The sequence below is a fragment of the Acartia tonsa genome, chromosome 15 (genome assembly GCF_053477335.1).
Source record: "Acartia tonsa isolate MP-2025a chromosome 15, ASM5347733v1, whole genome shotgun sequence".
Taxonomy (NCBI): Eukaryota; Metazoa; Arthropoda; class Copepoda; order Calanoida; family Acartiidae; genus Acartia; species Acartia tonsa.
The window spans coordinates 4,509,459-4,532,457 of NC_137274.1; the positions used below are offsets into that span (position 1 = coordinate 4,509,459).

The window sequence follows — 22,999 nt, forward strand, 5'->3', positions numbered from 1 at the left end:
ATTGGGGCACTCTAAGATCGGGTTACGGTGCCCTAAAGTCAGGCTACCTTAACCCGTATAAGGAGTCGTCCAATCTCAAACTGTCTTTAATAAAAGATGCTCTAAATGCCCTCAAGATCATACACACGAAGTTTCATTCCATTATCTCTAACCGTTCTCCGTTGGTAGTGCGCCAAAGACGAGTAACCGGAGAGAGCAGTCTCCCAACCCATCCACCCGCTTATACTCCCCCTATACGCAAACTCGCTCTGGTACCTCGACTTTGGCGCACTACCATCGGAGAACGGTTAGAGATAATGGAATGAAACTTAGTGTGGACATTCTTGACACCATTATGAGCATCTTTTATTAAAGGAAGTTTGAGATTGGGGCACTCTAAGACCCAGTTAAGGTGCCCTAAAGTCAGGCTACCTTAACCCGTATAAGGAGTCGTCCAATCTCAAACTGTCTTTTATAAAAGATGCTCTAAATGCCCTCAAGATCATACACACGAAGTTTCATTCCATTATCTCTAACCGTTCTCCGTTGGTAGTGCGCCAAAGTCGAGGTACCGGAGCGAGTCAGTATAGGGGGTTGCGTATACGGGTGGATGGGTTGGGAGACTGCTCTCTCCGGTTACTCGACTTTGGCGCCCTATAAGCGGAGAACGGTTAGAGATAATGGAATGAAACTTTGTGTGTATGATCTTGAGGGCATTTAGAGCATCTTTTATTAAAGACAGTTTGAGATCGGACGAATGGGATCACTTTAAACCTTATAAACGTTGTCCCTATACCCAATAGACTTGATTAGAACCATTAAAACCAGAATCCAAGACACAAAATTTTTTGACTCGATTTTCAAAATCACGCCAGGGGGGTGCGGAGGATGAAAAATTGAAAAAAAAAAAAGTTGTCTCCAAATGTGCTTTTAATGGTCCTAATCAAGTCTATAGGGTATAGGGAGAACGTTTATAAGGTTTAAAGTGATCGCTTTCACCAAAATGGACCCAGGTTACCCCCCCTGGGCAGTACTGTGAAATCTCAAAAATCGATGTCCTGACAGGGGGTAGGGTCGGTCCATTTTGGTGAAGGTGATCACTTTAAACCTTATAAACGTTCTCCCTATACCCAATAGACTTGATTAGAACCATTAAAACCACATTTGGAGACAACTTTTTTTTTTTTCAATTTTTCATCCTCCGCACCCCCCTGGCGTGATTTTCAAAATCGAGTCAAAAAATTTTGTGTCTTGGATTTTGGTTTTAATGCTTCTAATCAAGTCTATTGGGTATAGGGACAACGTTTATAAGGTTTAAAGTGATCGCCTTCACCAAAAAGTACCCAGGTATACCCCCCCTGGGGTCATTCCACTTACAGGTGTCCCACATTTTTCGCTCGTCTGACTTTGCCGCTTAACCAGTCTGCCTACAGTCAAGCTAGCTTAACCAAACTTCGTACAGGGCACCATTAGGCATCAGAGAGCATATCATCTCAAAGTAAAGGGTCAGTTTAGACGACTCTAGAGGGCACTTAGGGCGCCCTGAAGCCTGGTACCCCAAAACTTGGATTCGGGTCTCCCGACTTCAGGGCGCCTTAAGTGCCCTCTATATTGGCGCAAGACCCCTATAATGGTCGTAAAAGATGTCCAGCATGTCAAGACCAATCCATAGACACCTTAAACTCGTTTCTACGTTGACGGAGAGTGGAGTTAGGATGATTCTACCACACGCAACCCGTCTCAGCAGGACGAGAGCAGTAACCGCAGATCTGCAAAACCAGTGCTCAACACGGTTCCTCGTCTTTGGCAAGTCACCAAATGGGCTACAGTTGAGCTAGGAACGAGGTTAAGGTGTCTACAGAGACGTCTTGGCATGCTGAAGAGATAACTCTACACATTAGCTAGTCTAAAGTCACTCTAGAGGGCACTTAGGGCGCCCTGAAGACACCCAGGTCAAATCTGCAGCTCAAATCCGGCTTAGCGCTAGATCCAAGTTTTGACTTTGCCACTCCACCAGTCAGGCTACAGTTGAGATATCGACCTCTAGTCTTTTCTATAGTGTCCAGTAGGCATCTGACTATCATATCCTAGCTTGACAAGGTCATATCTCAACTTTCAAGGCGCTGAGGGCACCCAGAGTGACCCTATACCGTCAAAATCTGAAAATACGCGATGTTGCAAAAATCAAAAAAAGTCGATTTTTTATGCAAAAATTAGCTATTTGAGCGGCCCAAAGGCATTCAATCTTAGTTTGGGGTCCATTGGGATGATTTAGGATGGTTTTTGGGTCAATCAAAATTTTGACCAAAATCGATGATTTTTCCATGCTATACCCTTAGCGTTTTTGCCAAAAATGGCCATTTTCGAGGGTTTTGGTAGAAGTGCTGTAAAATGCTTCAAAGTTGAGATAATGACTTCAAATTGAGTACAGATACTCTTGGGCATGTGTCTGACCACATACTAGCTTGGGAAGGCATTTGGACAACTTTCAAGGGGAGGGTGCCCCCCCAAAGACGAGGACTCAAAATCTCAAAATCTGGGTTTTGGGTCAAAATTTTGACATCGCGATTTTTTGATCTAATATGAACCAGCATAGTCCCCTGACACCAAAAACACCTTTGAAAGTGATTTTGGATGCCTAGAACTGATTCTATGGGCAAAAACGTGCAAAAAAAATCTTACGCAAACTCAAATCTTGAAATTTTTTCGGTTCTCGTCTTTGGCGCCCCCTAACCCCCCCAGGAAGTCAAAATCTTGTCCAAAACCTTTAATAAAAGTTGTTAGGCTTGCCAAGATGTTTAATTTGAGTACTTAAAGTCTTATGTAGCTCAATCCTAGCCAAAGTTACAGCTATCCAAAGTGAACCCAGGTTCAAAGGTCGATGTTTCCACTCATGCGGTTACGGTTTTGGCGCACTCAACCTACCGAAAGGGCACCCTAAATTTTCATAACTCAGGCCACAGATGAGCTAGAAAGGAGTTTAAGGTGTCTATGGATTCGTCTTGGCAAATAAAAGTCAGTTACCATTTCAACCTATAGTCTAAAGTCACTCTAGAGGGCACTTATGACCCCCTGAAGGCGGTAGAGTGAAACCAAGATTTTTCAAGATTTCACCCTACCCTCCTTCAGGGCGCCCTAAGTGCCCTCTAGAGTCGTCTAAACGGACCCCTTACTTCAAGATGATATGCTCTTTGATGCCAGAGGGTGCCCTGTACAAAGTTTGGTTAAGCTGGCTTGACTGTAGGCAGCCTGGTAGAGCGGCAAAGTCGAGGTACCAATACGAGCGCTAGTGTCAAACGCTATTCAGTAGTCAAGGTGACTGTAAGTCAGACTCGCTCCGGTACCTCAACTTTGGCGCACTACCAACGGAGAACGGTTAGAGATAATGGAATGAAACTTAGTGTGGATGATCTTGACACCATTATGAGCATCTTTTATTAAAGGAAGTTTGAGATTGGGGCACTCCAATACCCAGGTAAGGTGCCCTGAAGTCAGGCTACCTTAACCCGTATAAGGAGTCGTCCGATCTCAAACTGTCTTTAATAAAAGATGCTCTAAATGCCCTCAAGATCATACACACAAAGTTTCATTCCATTATCTCTACCCATTCTCCGCTGGTAGTGCGCCAAAGTCGAGTAACCGGAGAGAGCAGTCTCCCAACCCATCCACCCGTATACGCAACCCCCTATACTGACTCGCTCCGGTACCTCGACTTTGGCGCACTACCAACGGAGAACGGTTAAAGATAATGGAATGAAACTTAGTGTGGACATTCTTGACACCATTATGAGCATCTTTTATTAAAGGAAGTTTGAGATTGGGGCACTCTAAGATCGGGTTACGGTGCCCTAAAGTCAGGCTACCTTAACCCGTATAAGGAGTCGTCCAATCTCAAACTGTCTTTTATAAAAGATGCTCTAAATGCCCTCAAGATCATACACACGAAGTTTCATTCCATTATCTCTAACCGTTCTCCGTTGGTAGTGCGCCAAAGACGAGTAACCGGAGAGAGCAGTCTCCCATCCCATCCACCCGCTTATACTCCCCCTATACGCAAACTCGCTCTGGTACCTCAACTTTGGCGCACTACCATCGGAGAACGGTTAGAGATAATGGAATGAAACTTAGTGTGGACATTCTTGACACCATTATGAGCATCTTTTATTAAAGGAAGTTTGAGATTGGGGCACTCTAAGACCCAGTTAAGGTGCCCTAAAGTCAGGCTACCTTAACCCGTATAAGGAGTCGTCCAATCTCAAACTGTCTTTTATAAAAGATGCTCTAAATGCCCTCAAGATCATACACACGAAGTTTCATTCCATTATCTCTAACCGTTCTCCGTTGGTAGTGCGCCAAAGTCGAGGTACCGGAGCGAGTCAGTATAGGGGGTTGCGTATACGGGTGGATGGGTTGGGAGACTGCTCTCTCCGGTTACTCGACTTTGGCGCCCTATAAGCGGAGAACGGTTAGAGATAATGGAATGAAACTTCGTGTGTATGATCTTGAGGGCATTTAGAGCATCTTTTATTAAAGACAGTTTGAGATTGGACGACTCCTTATACGGGTTAAGGTTGCCTGACTTTAGGGCACCCGCACGTATACTTAGACTGACTTTAGACTATGGGTTGAAATGGTAACTGATAGTTGGATCGTATAAGCTCTCTATAGACACCAAAACGATTCTTGTAGCTCATCTGTGGCCCAGTCTAGAACTCCGTTGTCAACCCTCGCCTACACTTTTCCTTCTCTAGCGGGACTTAAGGGCACCTTGACTAAGGAATGGTGTTTGACACTCAAGCTCGTGTTGATACCTCGCTCTACGGGCGCCTACTCCCGCTTAAGGGCGCCTAGAGTAAGGGTAGACAAGCCTAAGACACGGTATAGGGAGCCTAAGACACGGTATAGGGCGCCTAGTCCAGCTTACGGTCGCCTAAGACACGGTATAGGGAGCCTAAGACACGGTATAGGGCGCCTAGTCCAGCTTACGGTCGCTTAAGACACGGTATAGGGAGCCTAAGACACGGTATAGGGCGCCTAGTCCAGCTTACGGTTGCCTAAGACACGGTATAGGGAGCCTAAGACACGGTATAGGGCGCCTAGTCTAGCTTACGGGCGCCTACAGTAAGGGTAGACAAGCCTAAGACACGGTATAGGGAGCCTAAGACACGGTATAGGATGCCTAGTCCAGCTTACGGTCGCCTAAGACACGGTATAGGGAGCCTAAGACACGGTATAGGGCGCCTAGTCCAGCTTACGGTCGCCTAAGACACGGTATAGGGAGCCTAAGACACGGTATAGGATGCCTAGTCTAGCTTACGGGCGCCTACAGTAAGGGTAGACAAGCCTAAGACACGGTATAGGGAGCCTAAGACACGGTATAGGATGCCTAGTCCAGCTTACGGTTGCCTATAGTAAGGGTAGACAAGCCTAAGACACGGTATAGGGAGCCTAAGACCCACGCCATGACTTGTAAGTATACCCACGCCACGATCTGTATAGCTACGCCACAACTTGTAAGGGAGACAAGTAGACCCACGCCACGATTTGTATCGAGAGAATATTCTTCCTTACAAATGATGGCGTGGGTCTACTTTTCTCCCTTACAAGTCATGGCGTGGGTCTAATTTTTTGACCCACGCCACGATTTGTATCGAGAGAATATTCTCCCTTACAAATGATGGCGTGGGTCTATTTTCTCCCTTACAAGTCATGGCGTGGGTCTAATTTTTTGACCCACGCCACGATTTGTATCGATAGAATATTCTCCCTTACAAATGATGGCGTGGGTCTATTTTCTCCCTTACAAGTCATGGCGTGGGTCTAATTTTTTGACCCACGCCACGATTTGTATCGAGAGAATATTTTACCTTACAAATGATGGCGTGGGTCAGTCTCCCTTACAAGTCGTGGCGTGGGTCTACTTTTCTCCCTTACAAGTCATGGCGTGGGTCTAATTTTTTGACCCACGCCACGATTTGTATCGAGAGAATATTTTACCTTACAAATGATGGCGTGGGTCTATTTTCTCCCTTACAAGTCATGGCGTGGGTCTAATTTTTTGACCCACGCCACGATTTGTATCGAGAGAATATTTTACCTTACAAATGATGGCGTGGGTCAGTCTCCCTTACAAGTCGTGGCGTGGGTCTACTTTTCTCCCTTACAAGTCATGGCGTGGGTCTAATTTTTTGACCCACGCCACGATTTGTATCGAGAGAATATTTTACCTTACAAATGATGGCGTGGGTCTATTTTCTCCCTTACAAGTCATGGCGTGGGTCTAATTTTTTGACCCACGCCACGATTTGTATCGAGAGAATATTTTACCTTACAAATGATGGCGTGGGTCAGTCTCCCTTACAAGTCGTGGCGTGGGTCTACTTTTCTCCCTTACAAGTCATGGCGTGGGTCTAATTTTTTGACCCACGCCACGATTTGTATCGAGAGAATATTTTACCTTACAAATGATGGCGTGGGTCTATTTTCTCCCTTACAAGTCATGGCGTGGGTCTAATTTTTTGACCCACGCCACGATTTGTATCGAGAGAATATTTTACCTTACAAATGATGGCGTGGGTCAGTCTCCCTTTCAAGTCGTGGCGTGGGTCTACTTTTCTCCCTTACAAGTCATGGCGTGGGTCTAATTTTTTGACCCACGCCACGATTTGTATCGAGAGAATATTTTACCTTACAAATGATGGCGTGGGTCAGTCTCCCTTACAAGTCGTGGCGTGGGTCTACTTTTCTCCCTTACAAGTCATGGCGTGGGTCTAATTTTTTGACCCACGCCACGATTTGTATCGAGAGAATATTTTACCTTACAAATGATGGCGTGGGTCTATTTTCTCCCTTACAAGTCATGGCGTGGGTCTAATTTTTTGACCCACGCCACGATTTGTATCGAGAGAATATTTTACCTTACAAATGATGGCGTGGGTCAGTCTCCCTTACAAGTCGTGGCGTGGGTCTACTTTTCTCCCTTACAAGTCATGGCGTGGGTCTAATTTTTTGACTACTAAGGGAGGTTAGGTTAGGTTAGGTTAGGTTAGGTTAGGTTAGGTTAGGTTAGGTTAGGTTAGGTTAGGTTAGGTTAGGTTAGGTTAGGTTAGGTTAGGTTAGGTTAGGTTAGGTTAGGTTAGGTTAGGTTAGGTTAGGTTAGGTTAGGTTAGGTTAGGTTAGGTTAGGTTAGGTTAGGTTAGGTTAGGTTATGCTAGGTGACATAACTCCAAAAATGGTGAGGTTTATCTACCAGAAATAAGCCCTAATCGGGTGTTTCAAGTTAGTTTCCCATGAGATCTTGGGCCAAGGAATCCGAATCTGCAATCGGATTCCGAAAATTCCGACGGGAACCCGGTTAATAACCTCACCGAAAATTCCGATTTTCAACTCAACTCCAAATTTGAGTTGAAACCTCAAACTGAGTTGACAAGGTTAAGTGGGTGAAGGAGTCGTTTTTTTGACTTCCGTCAGAGTAACGACCCCCCCAAAATCGGCCATTTTAGGGGGGGTCGTTACTCTGAGAGATTTTGATCAGATGCCTCTAGAGGCATGTTTTGACGAAACCCTAAAAACCTAACTTTGTCTCAAAAAAATGGAGTGAACATATAAAGTTCAAATGTAAGTATGTTTTGGTATGAGGTTAAGTTTTGTTCTAAAATCTTTAGTTTTCAACGGATTTTAACATTTTAAGCCTCTAAGAGCATCTACTCTTCAAGGAGAAGCCGATGGTGTTATCGGCTGACCGATTTTCGCCGATTAAAGGCCGATTTTGGCCGATTAAATGTTACGTAAGTTGACAAAAATTGTACTTAAGTTTAAAAATCTTGTCATTTCTCTATTTATTAATGGATTTTAACGTTTTAAGTGTCTAAAAGCATCTACTAATCAAGGAGAAGCCGATGGTGTTATCGGCTGACCGATTTTCGCCGAATAAAGGCCGATTTTGGCCGATTTAAAGTTAGGTAAGTTGACAAAAATCGAACTTAAGTTTAAAAATCCTGTCATTTCTCTATTTATTAATGGATTTTAACGTTTTAAGCCTCTAGAAGCATCTACTCATCAAGGAGAAGCCGATGGTGTTATCGGCTGACCGATTTTCGCCGATTAAAGGCCGATTTTGGCCGATTAAGAGGTCTTAGGTTAAGTTAGAGTTAATTCTTTCTAAAATCTTTAGTTTTCAACGGATTTTAACGTTTTAAGCCTCTAGAAGCATCTACTCATCAAGAGGTAGCCGATGGTATTATCGGCCGACCGATTTTCGCCGATTAAAGGCCGATTTTCGCCGATTAAAGACTGCTCGCTTTGGTTACTCAACTTTGGCGCCCTACCAACAGAGTACGGTTTGAGCTAGCTTAACAAGATTTGGTGTGGACATTATTGACACCAATTTGAGCATCTTTTATAAAAGGAAGTTTGAGATTGGGGCACTCTAAGATCAAGCTACGGTGCCCTAAAGTCAGGCAACCTAAACCAGTAGAAGAAGTCGTCTAATCTCAAACTGTCTTTTATAAAAGATGCTCAAAATGCCCTCAAGATCCTACACACTAAGTTTGGTTTCATTATCTTTACCCGTTCTCCGCTGGTAGTGCGCCAAAGTCGAGGTACCGGGGATCGAACCCATTCCCTAAAGTTAGGCTAGAGTTAATTCTTTCTAAAATCTTTAGTTTTCAACGGATTTTAACGTTTTAAGCCTCTAGAAGCATCTACTCATCAAGGGGAAGCCGATGGTATTATCGGCCGACCGATTTTCGCCGATTTTAGCCGATTTTCGCCGATTAAAGACTGCTCGCTTTGGTTACTCAATTTTGGCGCCCTACCAACAGAGTACGGTTTGAGCTAGCTTAACAAGATTTGGTGTGGACATTATTGACATCATTATGAGCATCTTTTATTAAAGGAAGTTTGAGATTGGGGCACTCTAAGATCAAGCTTTACAACAAGAAGTCATATTCACGATGACAAAATACGACGAGATCAATGACAAAAACAGCTATGGAATTAAACTCTGGAGAATTATCAGAGGAATGATGGAGAGATTACACCATTTCTATGCCTATAAGGTAGGTTTAGCTTTTGTTCACCTTAAAAAATATATATAAAAAGTTGATATAACTAGAAATGTAAAAAAAGAGACTTTTTGGGGGAGGGGGGGGCCTCTTGTGATTGCTGATCACAAATGTGAAAGAATTTTTGAAATCGGTCCATAAATGAAGAAAATAGAAGAAAAAATTACATTTTTTTTAATTTTAAAAGTCATATTTCGTGATTTATTGACATAAATGCATGTTTAAAAAAAAAAAAAATATAAAAACATAATTTTTTTTAGGGGGGGGGTGGGGGGTCCCTCCCCCCCGCCGAGACTCTCCCACCCCCAATCCTACGGGATGTTGAAAGAATTTTTAAAATCGGTCCATACACAAAGAAGTTAGGTTTTTGGGGGGGTCTGGTCACCCCTATGTCCCTGACAAAAAAAAATAAAAAAAAAAAATTTGGAAGGGGTCACCCCCATGTCCCTGACAAAAAAAATAAAAAAAAAATAAAAATTTTAAAATTTTTTTTTGGGGGGGGGTGGGGGGGTTTTCTCTCCCCCCCCGCCGAGACTCCCCCACCCCCAACCCTAAGGAATGTTGAAAGAATTTTTAAAATTGGTCCATAAACAAAGAAGTTAGGTTTTTGGGGGGGTGTTGTCACCCCGATGTCCCTGACCAAAAAAATTTTTAAAAAAAAATTTGGAGGGGGCAGCCCCATGTCCCTGACAAAAAAAATAAAAAAAAATAAAAATTTAAAAAAAAAAATTTTTGGGGGTGGGGTGGGGGGGTCCCTCCCCCCCGCCGAGACTCCCCCACCCCCAACCCTAAGGGATGTTGAAAGAATTTTCAAAATCGGTCAATAAACAAAGAAGTTAGACAAGTAACCAAACCTAACCTAACCCCCCCCTCCCCCACAGCCTCCCCACCCCCAACTCTGGTGTTTAGTGAAAGAATGATGAAAATCGGTCAATAAACAAAGAAGTTAGACAAGTAACCCAACCTAACCTAAGTATTAGTTATCTTATATGACCTAACTCCAGATTTGAACTCAGTTATCTTATATGACCTAACTGAGTTGAAAAAAAAAAACTGAGTTCAAACTCAGAATTTACGTTACCTAGTTTAAGTTAGGTTAGGTTAGGTTAGGTTAGGTTAGGTTAGGTTAGGTTAGGTTAGGTTAGGTTAGGTTAGGTTAGGTTAGGTTAGGTTAGGTTAGGTTAGGTTAGGTTAGGTTAGGTTAGGTTAGGTTAGGTTAGGTTAGGTTAGGTTAGGTTAGGTTAGGTTAGGTTAGGTTAGGTTAGGTTAGGTTAGGTTAGGTTAGGTTAGGTTAGGTTAGGTTAGGTTAGGTTAGGTTAGGTTAGGTTAGGTTAGGTTAGGTTAGGTTAGGTTAGGTTAGGTTAGGTTAGGTTAGGTTAGGTTAGGTTAGGTTAGGTTAGGTTAGGTTAGGTTAGGTTAGGTTAGGTTAGGTTAGGTTAGGTTAGGTTAGGTTACTATAAGCCCCGAATCTTCAAGTTTGGGTCCCAGATTCAAGGGTTTCAAAAATGGAGGTACCTAACGGCGGGGGGTTAGGATGCCCCTAGAGACCCACCGATAGTTGCGTTGAATCAGAAAAAAGGTTAGGTTAGGTTATATGGCCTCATGTTAGGTCAATTCGGCCTCCTTGACCTCGAGGTTAGGTCCTCCATTTTTGCACCTAGGGAAACCCAACCTAACTTTGGGTCCCGGGCCCAAAACGAAAATGTGGGGCCCAAACATGTTTAGAGGCCTCTAGGAGCAATCTTGAAGAGTAACGACCCCCCCAAAACCGGCCAAAATAATAGGACCTCTTACTCTTCAGGATTTTGATTAGAGCAGGTTTTAGGCTACTTTTACCTATTTTTTCGTTTTGGTAACTTATGTTGGAAAAAGTTGAGGTTACTTACATATTACAAATGTATGTCCTAAATTGAACCATGTTAGTTTATTGTCTAAAATCATTATTTATTGATGGATTTTCAAGTTTGAGGTGGCAAATCATATGTACTCGTCGAGACAAAGCCATTCCTGTTATCGGCCGGCCGAATTTCGGCCAAAAAAGCCGGAATTCGGCCGTTTTTAGGTTGTCGGTCAAAATCTTTATTTTAGGTTAGGTAAAACTTCATCATAAAATGGTGATTCCTTGTCCGATTTGGACTTCCAAGGTGCCTAAAAATATCAGCGGAACGTGGGAAAGTCGAATCCGTTGACCAATCTCAATTCGGTCCAGTGGTTTCCGTGTAATTTGAAAATAAAGTCAGCGGTTAATGTTTTTGAAAATTTTTAAAATTTATTTTTATTATTAATTGATCAAAAATTAAGCAATTTTAATATTTTTTTTTCCTAAAATCATTGTCTTGTTATTATATTTTGATTCATAAAAAGATCTAACCACTGGACCCAATTTTGAACCATTTTTTTAAAAATTATTTATTTCGGCTTTAAATGGATTTTGCTTACTATAAAAAGTTTTGAATTTTGCGGTTTTTTTTACATGCACTGATAAATATGGACTGCCCCTTGACTATGCAGAAGATTTGAACCCAAACGGTTCAGTGGTTTTTTATTTATAATGAAAAAAGTGTTTTTAAATTTTACAAATTTGTCTAACTTTGAGAAGGTGTAAAATGATGATTCCTTGGACGATTTTTTAGTTTAAGGTCAATTTTTGCACCTACTTTTTGAGATGAGTTCAACCACGTTGATTTTGAACCAATCCGTCCAGTGGTTACCGAGTAATAATCGATTGAAAATTACGTTTTTTTTTAAATTTTAAAAGTCATATTTCGTGATTTATTGACATAAATGCATGTTTTTTGTGGCTAATCATATCTACACACTCCAATATTTCCAAATCTGTTGCCCATTTGAATCTGCATTGAATATTACTTGGTAACTTAATAATAAATGTCTCACCTATTATGGCCGCGGGTTCGAATCCGTCTACTTTGTCCCTCTACCAGGGAATCTACAGTTAAGTTAGCTAAACAAAACTTTGTGGAGAGTGTCTTAAGGCAATTTAGAACAAATCATCTTGATGTAAACTGGCCTCTAGGAGCACTCTAAGTGCCCATAAACCACGGCCATAAATCACCTATTATAGCCGCGGGTTCGAATCCTTCCTTGTTATTCAGTGATTTATTAACATAAATGCATTTTTTTGTGGCCAATAATATCTACGCACTCCAATATTTCCAAATCTGTTGCCCATTTGAATCTGCATTGAATATTATTTGGTAACTTATTAATAAATGTCTCACCTATTATTGCCGCGGGTTCGAATCCATCTACTTTGTCCCTCTACCAGGGAATCTACAGTTAAGTTAGCTAAACAAAACTTTGTGGAGAGTGTCTTAAGGCAATTTAGAACAAATCATCTTGATATAACTGGCCTCTAGGAGCACTCTAAGTGCCCATAAACTGTGGACATAAATCACCTATTATAGCCGCGGGTTCGAATCCTTCCTTGTTATTCAGTGATTTATTAACATAAATGCATGTTTTTTGTGACTAATCATATCTACACACTCCAATATTTCCAAATCTGTTGCCCATTTGAATCTGCATTGAACATTACTTTGTTTATCAAGTTAAAACAAGTCAGGATCGAACCCATTCCCAAAACCATCCATCTATGTATCCATCTATCTATCCATCTGTCTTTCCATCTATCTATCCATCTATCTAACCATATATCTATCCATCTATTTATCCATTTACATATCCATCTATGAATCTGCATGGAATATTCCTTTGTTTATTGTGTTTAAACAAGTAGAGATCGAACCCATTCCCTAAACCATCCTATGAATCTGCATGGAATATTCCTTTGTTTATTGTGTTAAAACAAGTAGGGATCGAACCCATTCCCGGATCGAACCCATTCCCTAAACCATCCTTTGAATCTGCATGGAATATTAATTTGTTTATTGTGTTAAAACAAGTAGGGATCGAACCCATTCCCGGATCGAACCCATTCCCTAAACCATTCTATGAATCTGCATGGAATATTACTTTGTTTATTGTGTTAAAACAAGTAGGGATCGAACCCATTCCCGGATCGAACCCATTCCCTAAACCATCCTATGAACATGCATGGAATATTACTTTGTTTATTGTGTTAAAACAAGTGGGGATCGAACCCATTCCCTAAACCATCCTATGAATCTACATGGAATATTACTTTGTTTATTGTGTTAAAACAAGTAGGGATAGAACCCATTCCCTAAACCGTCCTATGAATCTGCATGGAATATTACTTTGTTTATTGTGTTAAAACAAGTAGGGATCGAACCCATTCCCAGATCGAACCCATTCCCTAAACCATCCTATGAACATGCATGGAATATTACTTTGTTTATTGTGTTAAAACAAGTGGGGATCGAACCCATTCCCTAAACCATCCTATGAATCTACATGGAATATTACTTTGTTTATTGTGTTAAAACAAGTAGGGATCGAACCCATTCCCGGATTAAACCCATTCCCTAAACCATCCTTTGAATCTGCATGGAATATTACTTTGTTTATTGTGTTAAAACAAGTAGGGATCGAACCCATTCCCGGATCGAACCCATTCCCTAAACCATCCTATGAACATGCATGGAATATTACTTTGTTTATTGTGTTAAAACAAGTGGGGATCGAACCCATTCCCTAAACCATCCTATGAATCTACATGGAATATTACTTTGTTTATTGTGTTAAAACAAGTAGGGATCGAACCCATTCCCGGATCGAACCCATTCCCTAAACCATCCTATGAACATGCATGGAATATTACTTTGTTTATTGTGTTAAAACAAGTGGGGATCGAACCCATTCCCTAAACCATCCTATGAATCTGCATGGAATATTACTTTGTTTATTGTGTTAAAACAAGTAGGGATCGAACCCATTCCCTAAACCGTCCTATGAATCTGCATGGAATATTACTTTGTTTATTGTGTTAAAACAAGTAGGGATCGAACCCATTCCCGGATCGAACCCATTCCCTAAACCATCCTATGAACATGCATGGAATATTACTTTGTTTATTGTGTTAAAACAAGTGGGGATCGAACCCATTCCCTAAACCATCCTATGAATCTACATGGAATATTACTTTGTTTATTGTGTTAAAACAAGTAGGGATCGAACCCATTCCCGGATCGAACCCATTCCCTAAACCATCCTATGAACATGCATGGAATATTACTTTGTTTATTGTGTTAAAACAAGTGGGGATCGAACCCATTCCCTAAACCATCCTATGAATCTACATGGAATATTACTTTGTTTATTGTGTTAAAACAAGTAGGGATCGAACCCATTCCCGGATCGAACCCATTCCCTAAACCATCCTTTGAATCTGCATGGAATATTAATTTGTTTATTGTGTTAAAACAAGTAGGGATCGAACCCATTCCCGGATCGAACCCATTCCCTAAACCATTCTATGAATCTGCATGGAATATTACTTTGTTTATTGTGTTAAAACAAGTGGGGATCGAACCCATTCCCTAAACCATCCTATGAATCTACATGGAATAATACTTTGTTTATTGTGTTAAAACAAGTAGGGATCGAACCCATTCCCTAAACCATCCTTTGAATCTGCATGGAATATTACTTTGTTTATTGTGTTAAAACAAGTAGGGATCGAACCCATTCCCGGATCGAACCCATTCCCTAAACCATCCTATGAACATGCATGGAATATTACTTTGTTTATTGTGTTAAAACAAGTGGGGATCGAACCCATTCCCTAAACCATCCTATGAATCTACATGGAATATTACTTTGTTTATTGTGTTAAAACAAGTAGGGATCGAACCCATTCCCGGATCGAACCCATTCCCTAAACCATCCTATGAACATGCATGGAATATTACTTTGTTTATTGTGTTAAAACAAGTGGGGATCGAACCCATTCCCTAAACCATCCTATGAATCTACATGGAATATTACTTTGTTTATTGTGTTAAAACAAGTAGGGATCGAACCCATTCCCGGATCGAACCCATTCCCTAAACCATCCTATGAACATGCATGGAATATTACTTTGTTTATTGTGTTAAAACAAGTGGGGATCGAACCCATTCCCTAAACCATCCTATGAATCTACATGGAATATTACTTTGTTTATTGTGTTAAAACAAGTAGGGATCGAACCCATTCCCGGATCGAACCCATTCACTAAACCATCCTATGAACATGCATGGAATATTACTTTGTTTATTGTGTTAAAACAAGTGGGGATCGAACCCATTCCCTAAACCATCCTATGAATCTACATGGAATATTACTTTGTTTATTGTGTTAAAACAAGTAGGGATCGAACCCATTCCCGGATCGAACCCATTCCCTAAACCATCCTTTGAATCTGCATGGAATATTACTTTGTTTATTGTGTTAAAACAAGTAGGGATCGAACCCATTCCCGGATCGAACCAATTCCCTAAACCATCCTATGAACATGCATGGAATATTACTTTGTTTATTGTGTTAAAACAAGTGGGGATCGAACCCATTCCCTAAACCATCCTATGAATCTACATGGAATATTACTTTGTTTATTGTGTTAAAACAAGTAGGAATCGAACCCATTCCCTAAACCATCCTTTGAATCTGCATGGAATATTACTTTGTTTATTGTGTTAAAACAAGTAGGGATCGAACCCATTCCCGGATCGAACCCATTCCCTAAACCATCCTTTGAATCTGCATGGAATATTACTTTGTTTATTGTGTTAAAACAAGTAGGGATCGAACCCATTCCCGGATCGAACCCATTCCCTAAACCATCCTATGAATATACATGGAATATTACTTTGTTTATTGTGTTAAAACAAGTAGGGATCGAACCCATTCCTGGATCGAACCTATTCCCTAAACCATCCTTTGAATCTGCATGGAATATTACTTTGTTTATTGTGTTAAAACAAGTAGGGATCGAACCCATTCCCGGATCGAACCCATTCCCTAAACCATTCTATGAATCTGCATGGAATATTACTTTGTTTATTGTGTTAAAACAAGTGGGGATCGAACCCATTCCCAGATCGAACCCATTCCATAAACCATCCTATGAACATGCATGGAATATTACTTTGTTTATTGTGTTAAAACAAGTGGGGATCGAACCCATTCCCGGATCGAACCCATTCCCTAAACCATCCTATGAATATACATGGAATATTACTTTGTTTATTGTGTTAAAACAAGTAGGGATCGAACCCATTCCCGGATCGAACCCATTCCCTAAACCATCCTTTGAATCTGCATGGAATATTAATTTGTTTATTGTGTTAAAACAAGTAGGGATCGAACCCATTCCCGGATCGAACCCATTCCCTAAACCATCCTATGAATCTGCATGGAATATTACTTTGTTTATTGTGTTAAAACAAGTGGGGATCAAACCCATTCCCTAAACCATCCTATGAATCTGCATGGAATATTCCTTTGTTTATTGTGTTAAAACAAGTAGGGATCGAACCCATTCCCTAAACCATCCTATGCATCTGCATGGAATATTCCTTTGTTTATTGTGTTAAAACAAGTAGGGATCGAACCCATTCCCTAATCCATCCTTTGAATGTGCATGGAATATTACTTTGTTTATTGTGTTAAAACAAGTAGGGATCGAACCCATTCCCGGATCGAACCCATTCCCTAAACCATCCTTTGAATCTGCATGGAAGATTACTTTGTTTATTGTGTTAAAACAAGTAGGGATCAAACCCATTCCCTAAACCATCCTATGAATCTGCATGGAATATTACTTTGTTTATTGTGTTAAAACAAGTGGGGATCGAACCCATTCCCGGTTCGAACCCATTCCATAAACCATCCTATGAACATGCATGGAATATTACTTTGTTTCTTGTGGTAAAAGATGTGAGGATCGAACCCATTCCCTAAAATCGGTCCATAAACAAAGAATTTAGGTTTTTGGGGGAGTGTGGTTACCCCCATGTCCCTGACAAAATTTTTTTACATTTTTTAGCCTTAAACATCAATTTAAAAAAAAAATGAACAAAAAAAAATTTTAAAAATTTAAAAAAAAAAATTTTTTTTGGGGGGGGGTGAGGGGGTTCCCCCCCACCGAGACTCCCCCACCCCTAACTCTAAGGGATATTGAAAGAATTTTTAAAATCGGTTCATAAACAAGTAAGTTATGGGAATTTAGGTTTTGGGGGAAAGAAGGAGTCGTAGATTATTGGTAGAAAAATTACTCCCCTATATACGCCAAGCTGATGACATCACAAACCTAACCTAACTTGCAAGTTAAGTTAACCTATCTTGCAAGTTAAGTTAATCTAACTTGCTAACCTAACTTGCAAACCTAACTTGCAAGTTAACCTAACTGCAAAAATGTCTAAAATCAATATTTATTGACGGATTTTAACGTTTAAGGTGGCAAATGATATGTACTCAATGAGACAAAGCCGTTTCTGCCATCGTTTGGCCGGAATTCGGCCGAATAAGCCGGAATTCGGCCGTTATTTGGGTGATTTTTGACCTAAAAAACTTTGACTAAATTTTGCTCCAAGAAGGAGGCTTCTGCTGAAGGTAGTTATAAGGGACACTTTTGTAGGGCAAAACGAGATCTCTTTAGGGCATATTTCAGATTTTCTGTAACATTATTAGAACCCGAGATAAAAAGAAAAACGTCTGTAAATTATAGAAGCTATTACTCCTTTTCTATAAGCCTATAGTTCGAATCTTTCAAATTGGTTGTGTAATATGTCAGTAGACATGTTTGTATTGATTTTAGTGATTTTTTTTACAATAAAAAATTTTCAGGAACTCAAAATAACCAAAAAACACACAAGTTACCCTAAGTTAGGTTTTTGGGGGGGTGTGGTCACCCCCATGGCCCTGACAAAAAAAAAATTGCAAGTATACCTAACTTGAAAAAAAAAAAAAAAAAAAAATTAAAAAAAAATTTTTTTTGGGGGGTGGGGGGGTCCCCCCCCCCCGAGACTTGAAAAAAAAAAAAAAAAAAAAAATTAAAAAAAATTTATTTTTGGGGGGGTGAGGGGGTCCTTCCCCCCCGAGACTTGAAAAAAAAAAAAAAAAAAAAATTAAAAAAAAATTTTTTTTGGGGGGGTGGGGGGGTCCCCCCCCCCCCGAGACTTGAAAAAAAAAAAAAAAAAAAAAATTTAAAAAAAATTTTTTTGGGGGGGGTGGGGGGGTCCTCCCCCCCCCAGACTTGAAAAAAAAAAAAATTTAAAAAAAATTTTTTTTTTGGGGGGGGTGGGGGGGTCCCCCCCCCCCGAGACTTGAAAAAAAAAAAAAAAAAAAAAATTTAAAAAAAAATTTTTTTGGGGGGGTGGGGGGGTCCCCCCCCCCCGAGACTTGAAAAAAAAAAAAAAAAAAAAAATTTAAAAAAAATTTTTTGGGGGGGGTTGGGGGGTCCCCCCCCCCCGAGACTTGAAAAAAAAAAAAAAAAAAAAATTTTGAAAAAAATTTTTGGGGGGGGGTGAGGGGGTACCCCCCCCCCCATCACCGAGACTTCCCCACCCCTAACTTGAAAAAAAAAAAAAAAAAAAAAAATTTTTTTAAAGTTTTTTGGGGGGGGTTGGGGGGGGTCCCCCCCCCCGCCGAGACTCCCCCACTTTGAACTCTAAGGGATGTTGAAAGAATTTTTAAAATCGGTCCATAAACAAAGAAGTTAGGTTTTTTGGGGGGTGTGGTCACCCCCCTGGCCCTGACAAAAAAAAATTTGCAAGTTAACCTAAATTGCTAACCTAACTTGAAAAAAAAAAAAAAAAAAAAAAAATTTTTAAAATTTTTTTTGGGGGGGGGTGGGGGGGGGTCCCCCCCCCCCGCCGAGACTCCCTCACCCCGAACTCTAAGGGATGTTGAAAGAATTTTTAAAATCGGTCCATAAACAAAGAAGTTAGGTTTTTGGGGGGGTGTGGTCACCCCCATGGCCCTGACAAAAAAAAAAATTTTCAAGTTAACCTAACTTACTAACCTAACTTGCAAGTTAACCTAACTTGCTAACCTAACTTGAAAAAAAAAAAAAAAATTTTAAAAAATTTTTTTGGGGGGGGTGGGGGGGTCCCCCCCCCCGCCGAGACTCCCCCACCCTGAACTCTAAGGGATGTTGAAAGAATTTTTAAAATCGGTCCATAAACAAAGAAGTTAGGTTTTTGGGGGGGTGTGGTCACCCCCATGGCCCTGACAAAAAAAAAAATTTTCAAGTTAACCTAACTTACTAACCTAACTTGCAAGTTAACCTAACTTGCTAACCTAACTTGAAAAAAAAAAAAAAATTTTTTAAAAATTTTTTGGGGGGGGTGGGGGGGTCCCCCCCCCCGCCGAGACTCCCCCACCCCGAACTCTAAGGGATGTTGAAAGAATTTTTAAAATCGGTCCATAAACAAAGAAGTTAGGTTTTTGGGGGGGTGTGGTCACCCCCATGGCCCTGACAAAAAAAAAAAATTTTCAAGTTAACTTAACTTACTAACCTAACTTGCAAATTAACCTAACTTGCTAACCTAACTTGAAAAAAAAAAAAAAAAATTTAAAAAAAATTTTGGGGGGGGTGGGGGGGTCCCCCCCCGCTGAGACTCCCCCACCCCGAACTCTAAGGGATGTTGAAAGAATTTTTAAAATCGGTCCATAAACAAAGAAGTTATGGGAATTTAGGTTTTGGGGGAAAGAAGGAGTCGTAGAAGAATTACCCCCTATATACGCCAATTTGATGACATCACAAACCTAACCTAGAAGAATTACCCCCTATATACGCCAAGTTGATGACATCACAAACCTAACCTATATGCAAAGCCAAGTTAATTTAAGTTTGGGTCCCATATTGAAACCCTTGAATAATTTTAAGTTTGGGCCCCAAGTTAGGCGGACCCGGACCCAAAAAATCCAAGCTTTTACTAAGTTAGGTTAGGTTAGGTTAGGTTAGGTTAGGTTAGGTTAGGTTAGGTTAGGTTAGGTTAGGTTAGGTTAGGTTAGGTTAGGTTAGGTTAGGTTAGGTTAGGTTAGGTTAGGTTAGGTTAGGTTAGGTTAGGTTAGGTTAGGTTAGGTTAGGTTAGGTTAGGTTAGGTTAGGTTAGGTTAGGTTAGGTTAGGTTAGGTTAGGTTAGGTTAGGTTAGGTTAGGTTAGGTTAGGTTAGGTTAGGTTAGGTTAGGTTAGGTTAGGTTAGGTTAGGTTAGGTTAGGTTAGGTTAGGTTAGGTTAGGTAAAACTAACCTACCCTTCTGTGCAGAATCTAGGTTAAGTTGACTAACCTAGCTTTTAAATATTAACATTTTTAGGTTAGCAAATTTATTAATAGGTAGTTTGGGACCTACTAAGGCTTCCCTAAAAAATGCTAACCTAAAAAGTAGCTTAGAAGTGGGTTAGGTTAGGCCTCAAACCTAGAACTGTGCCGCACACTTGCAAACTGTGCGAAAAGCAAAAAAAGTGTGCGAGGCCTGTAGCGCGCTTATTTTTCAACAAAAATCTTAGCATTTTATAACTTAAGCTTTCATGGGCATGTTCTTGATGCCTATAAAAAAAAATTTTCAAAAAATCGACTCCTCTTTGGTTAGGTTAGATTTTTAACCTATACCCCAGAAAATAGACCATATTTTGAAACTTACATATATATCCCTATTTTTGTCTAGATTAAGAAAATTCGTAACTTCGGTTCTAGTTGACCGAATCTAACATTTTAAGTGTCTACGGATATCAGCGCGACGAGCTCTTCAAAAGTGTCCGATGTAATCGACCTCGCCAGAGGCCTCTGGCGGCCTCCAGCCTCGAAAAACTAAAAAAGACACTTGTAATTTTTTTCTTCAAAATCCTAAAATTTTCTAAAATTGACGCCAATCAGTCAATTTTTAAGCTATATTGACGTGTAAGTACTCTAAAAATTCGTCTTTTCAAGACGAATTTAACAACGTTGGTCATGTCCAAATCGGTCCAGTGGTTCACCGTAACCTAACTTAACCTATGAAACGTAATTTTTGGCCTCATCGCTTTACCTTGTAAAACGTGTCTTAAAATTAGTCTCAGCTCCAGACCATGGAAAGAGAAGTTGTTTGTCTCATTAAGACGCGTATTTAGAGTACTTAACGAGCTTCCTAGGTCTAACCTAACAGAAATGAGATCAAAAAACGTCTTTTCAGTTTTTTTTATCTCAAATCAGTTAGGTGTGAGGTACAGAAACGTGTAAGTACTCAAAATAATTGTCTTGTCAAGACGCGTTTAACCACGTTGGTTTTGTCCGAATCAGTTCAGTGGTTATCGAGTAATAACGGTTTAAAAATTAGGTTAGGTTTTTTCTATTTTTGCAAAGGTTGCGTGATTCACTCAACCTAGAGTGTTCTAGTTTTCACCATAGGCAAGGGGCAGTTAATATTTATCAGCGCATGTAAAAAAAAGTGCAAAATTCGAAAATTTAGGTTAGACTAGGGTGATTTTAAGCAAAAACAGGTCTTTTATCATACAGGGTGATTCCTGGACCAATTTGGCTTTTAAAGACGGCAAATCGCATGTACATTTTGAGAGCTTTTGAATGGTTTTAATTTTAAACCGATTGGTCCAGTGGTTCGTCCGCTACATTCATTTAAAGTTTCAAAAAATCATTTGACATTTTTTTTAAAAAATGTTAAAAATACATCTGTCAAACAGTCAATTTTTGAGCTACAATGACGTGTAAGTACTCAAAATAATTGTCATGTCAAGACGCGTTCAACCACGTTGGTCTTGTCCGAATCAGTTCAGTGGTTATCGAGTAATAACGGTTTGAAAATTAGGTTAGGTTTTTTCTATTTTTGGAAAGGTTGCGTGATTTACTCAACCTACAGGGTTCTAGTTTTTACCATAGGCAAGGGGCAGTTGATATTTATCAGCGCATGTAAAAAAAACCGCAAAATTCGAAATTTTAGGTTAGACTAGGGCGATTTTAGACAAAATCAGATTTTTAATCGTACAGGGCGATTCCTGGAACGATTTGGCTTTTAAAGACAACAAATCGCATGTACGTTTTGAGAGCTTTTGAATGAAATTAACTGCTGGACTCTAGCTATAGGGGTTCGTGCGCTACACTCGTTTAAAGTTTCAAAAAATTTGATTTTTAAAAAAACGTTCAGGGGGGTGGGAGGTAACCTAACCAAATATCATTGATTTTTCTTAAAAATGTTTAAGGGGGGTTGACCTAACCAAACATCTCCCCCCTGAACATTTTTAGACCATTGTTGTGTTAAAACAAGTGGGGATTGAACCCATTCCCTTAACTATTATTGTGTTAAAACAAGTGGGGATCGAACCCATTCCCGGATTGAACCCATTCCCAGATTGAACCCATTCCCTAAACCACCCTATGAATCTGCATGGAATATTACTTTGTTTATTGTGTTAAAACAAGTGGGGATCAAACCCATTCCCTAAACCATCCTATGAATCTGCTTTGAATATTACTCTGTTTATCGTGTTATCGTTTTTGGGGGGGTGTGGTCACCCCCATGTCCCTGAAAAAAAAAATTTAAAAAAAAAATTTTGAGGGGGTCACCCCAATGTCCCTGACAAAAAAAAATTAAAAAAAAATTAAAAAAAATTTTTTTTTTTTTTGGGGGGGTGGGGGGGTCCCTCCCCCCCGCCGAGACTCCCCCACCTCCAACCCTAAGGGATGTTGAAAGAATTTTTAAAATCGGTCCATAAACAAAGAAATTAGGTTTTTGGGGGGGTTTGGTCACCCCTATGTCCCTGACAAAAAAAATTTAAAAAAAAATTTCGAGGGGTTTACCCCCATGTCCCTGACAAAAAAAATAAAAAATTAAAAAAAAAATTTTTTTTGGGGGGTGGGAGGGTCTCTCCCCCACGCCCCTAAACATTTTTAGAAAAATTAACAATGTTAGGTTAGGTCACCAACTCCCCCTGAAAAATGTTTTTTTAGGTCCCCCCACCCCCCTGAACAGTTTTAGAAAAGTTAACAATGTTAGGTTAGGTCACCCCCCCCCCTGAAAAATGTTTGTTTAGTTCACC

At 40.3% G+C, this 22,999-nt stretch overlaps 2 protein-coding genes across 2 annotated transcripts in view; one reads left to right on the plus strand and one right to left on the minus strand.

Moving 5' to 3' along the window:
• LOC145307558 (uncharacterized) overlaps positions 1 to 22,999 on the minus strand; it is a 125,374-nt gene that overhangs the window by 68,147 nt on the left and 34,228 nt on the right. The gene's annotated exons all lie outside the window — the stretch shown is intronic.
• The window catches only part of LOC145307559 (ATP-binding cassette sub-family C member 2-like), a 24,335-nt gene continuing 10,269 nt past the window's right edge, over positions 8,934 to 22,999 (plus strand). The window contains exon 1 of the mRNA XM_080150014.1: positions 8,934 to 9,038. Coding sequence (XP_080006140.1) covers positions 8,934 to 9,038 — 105 coding nt within the window. The remainder of the gene's footprint in view (positions 9,039 to 22,999) is intronic.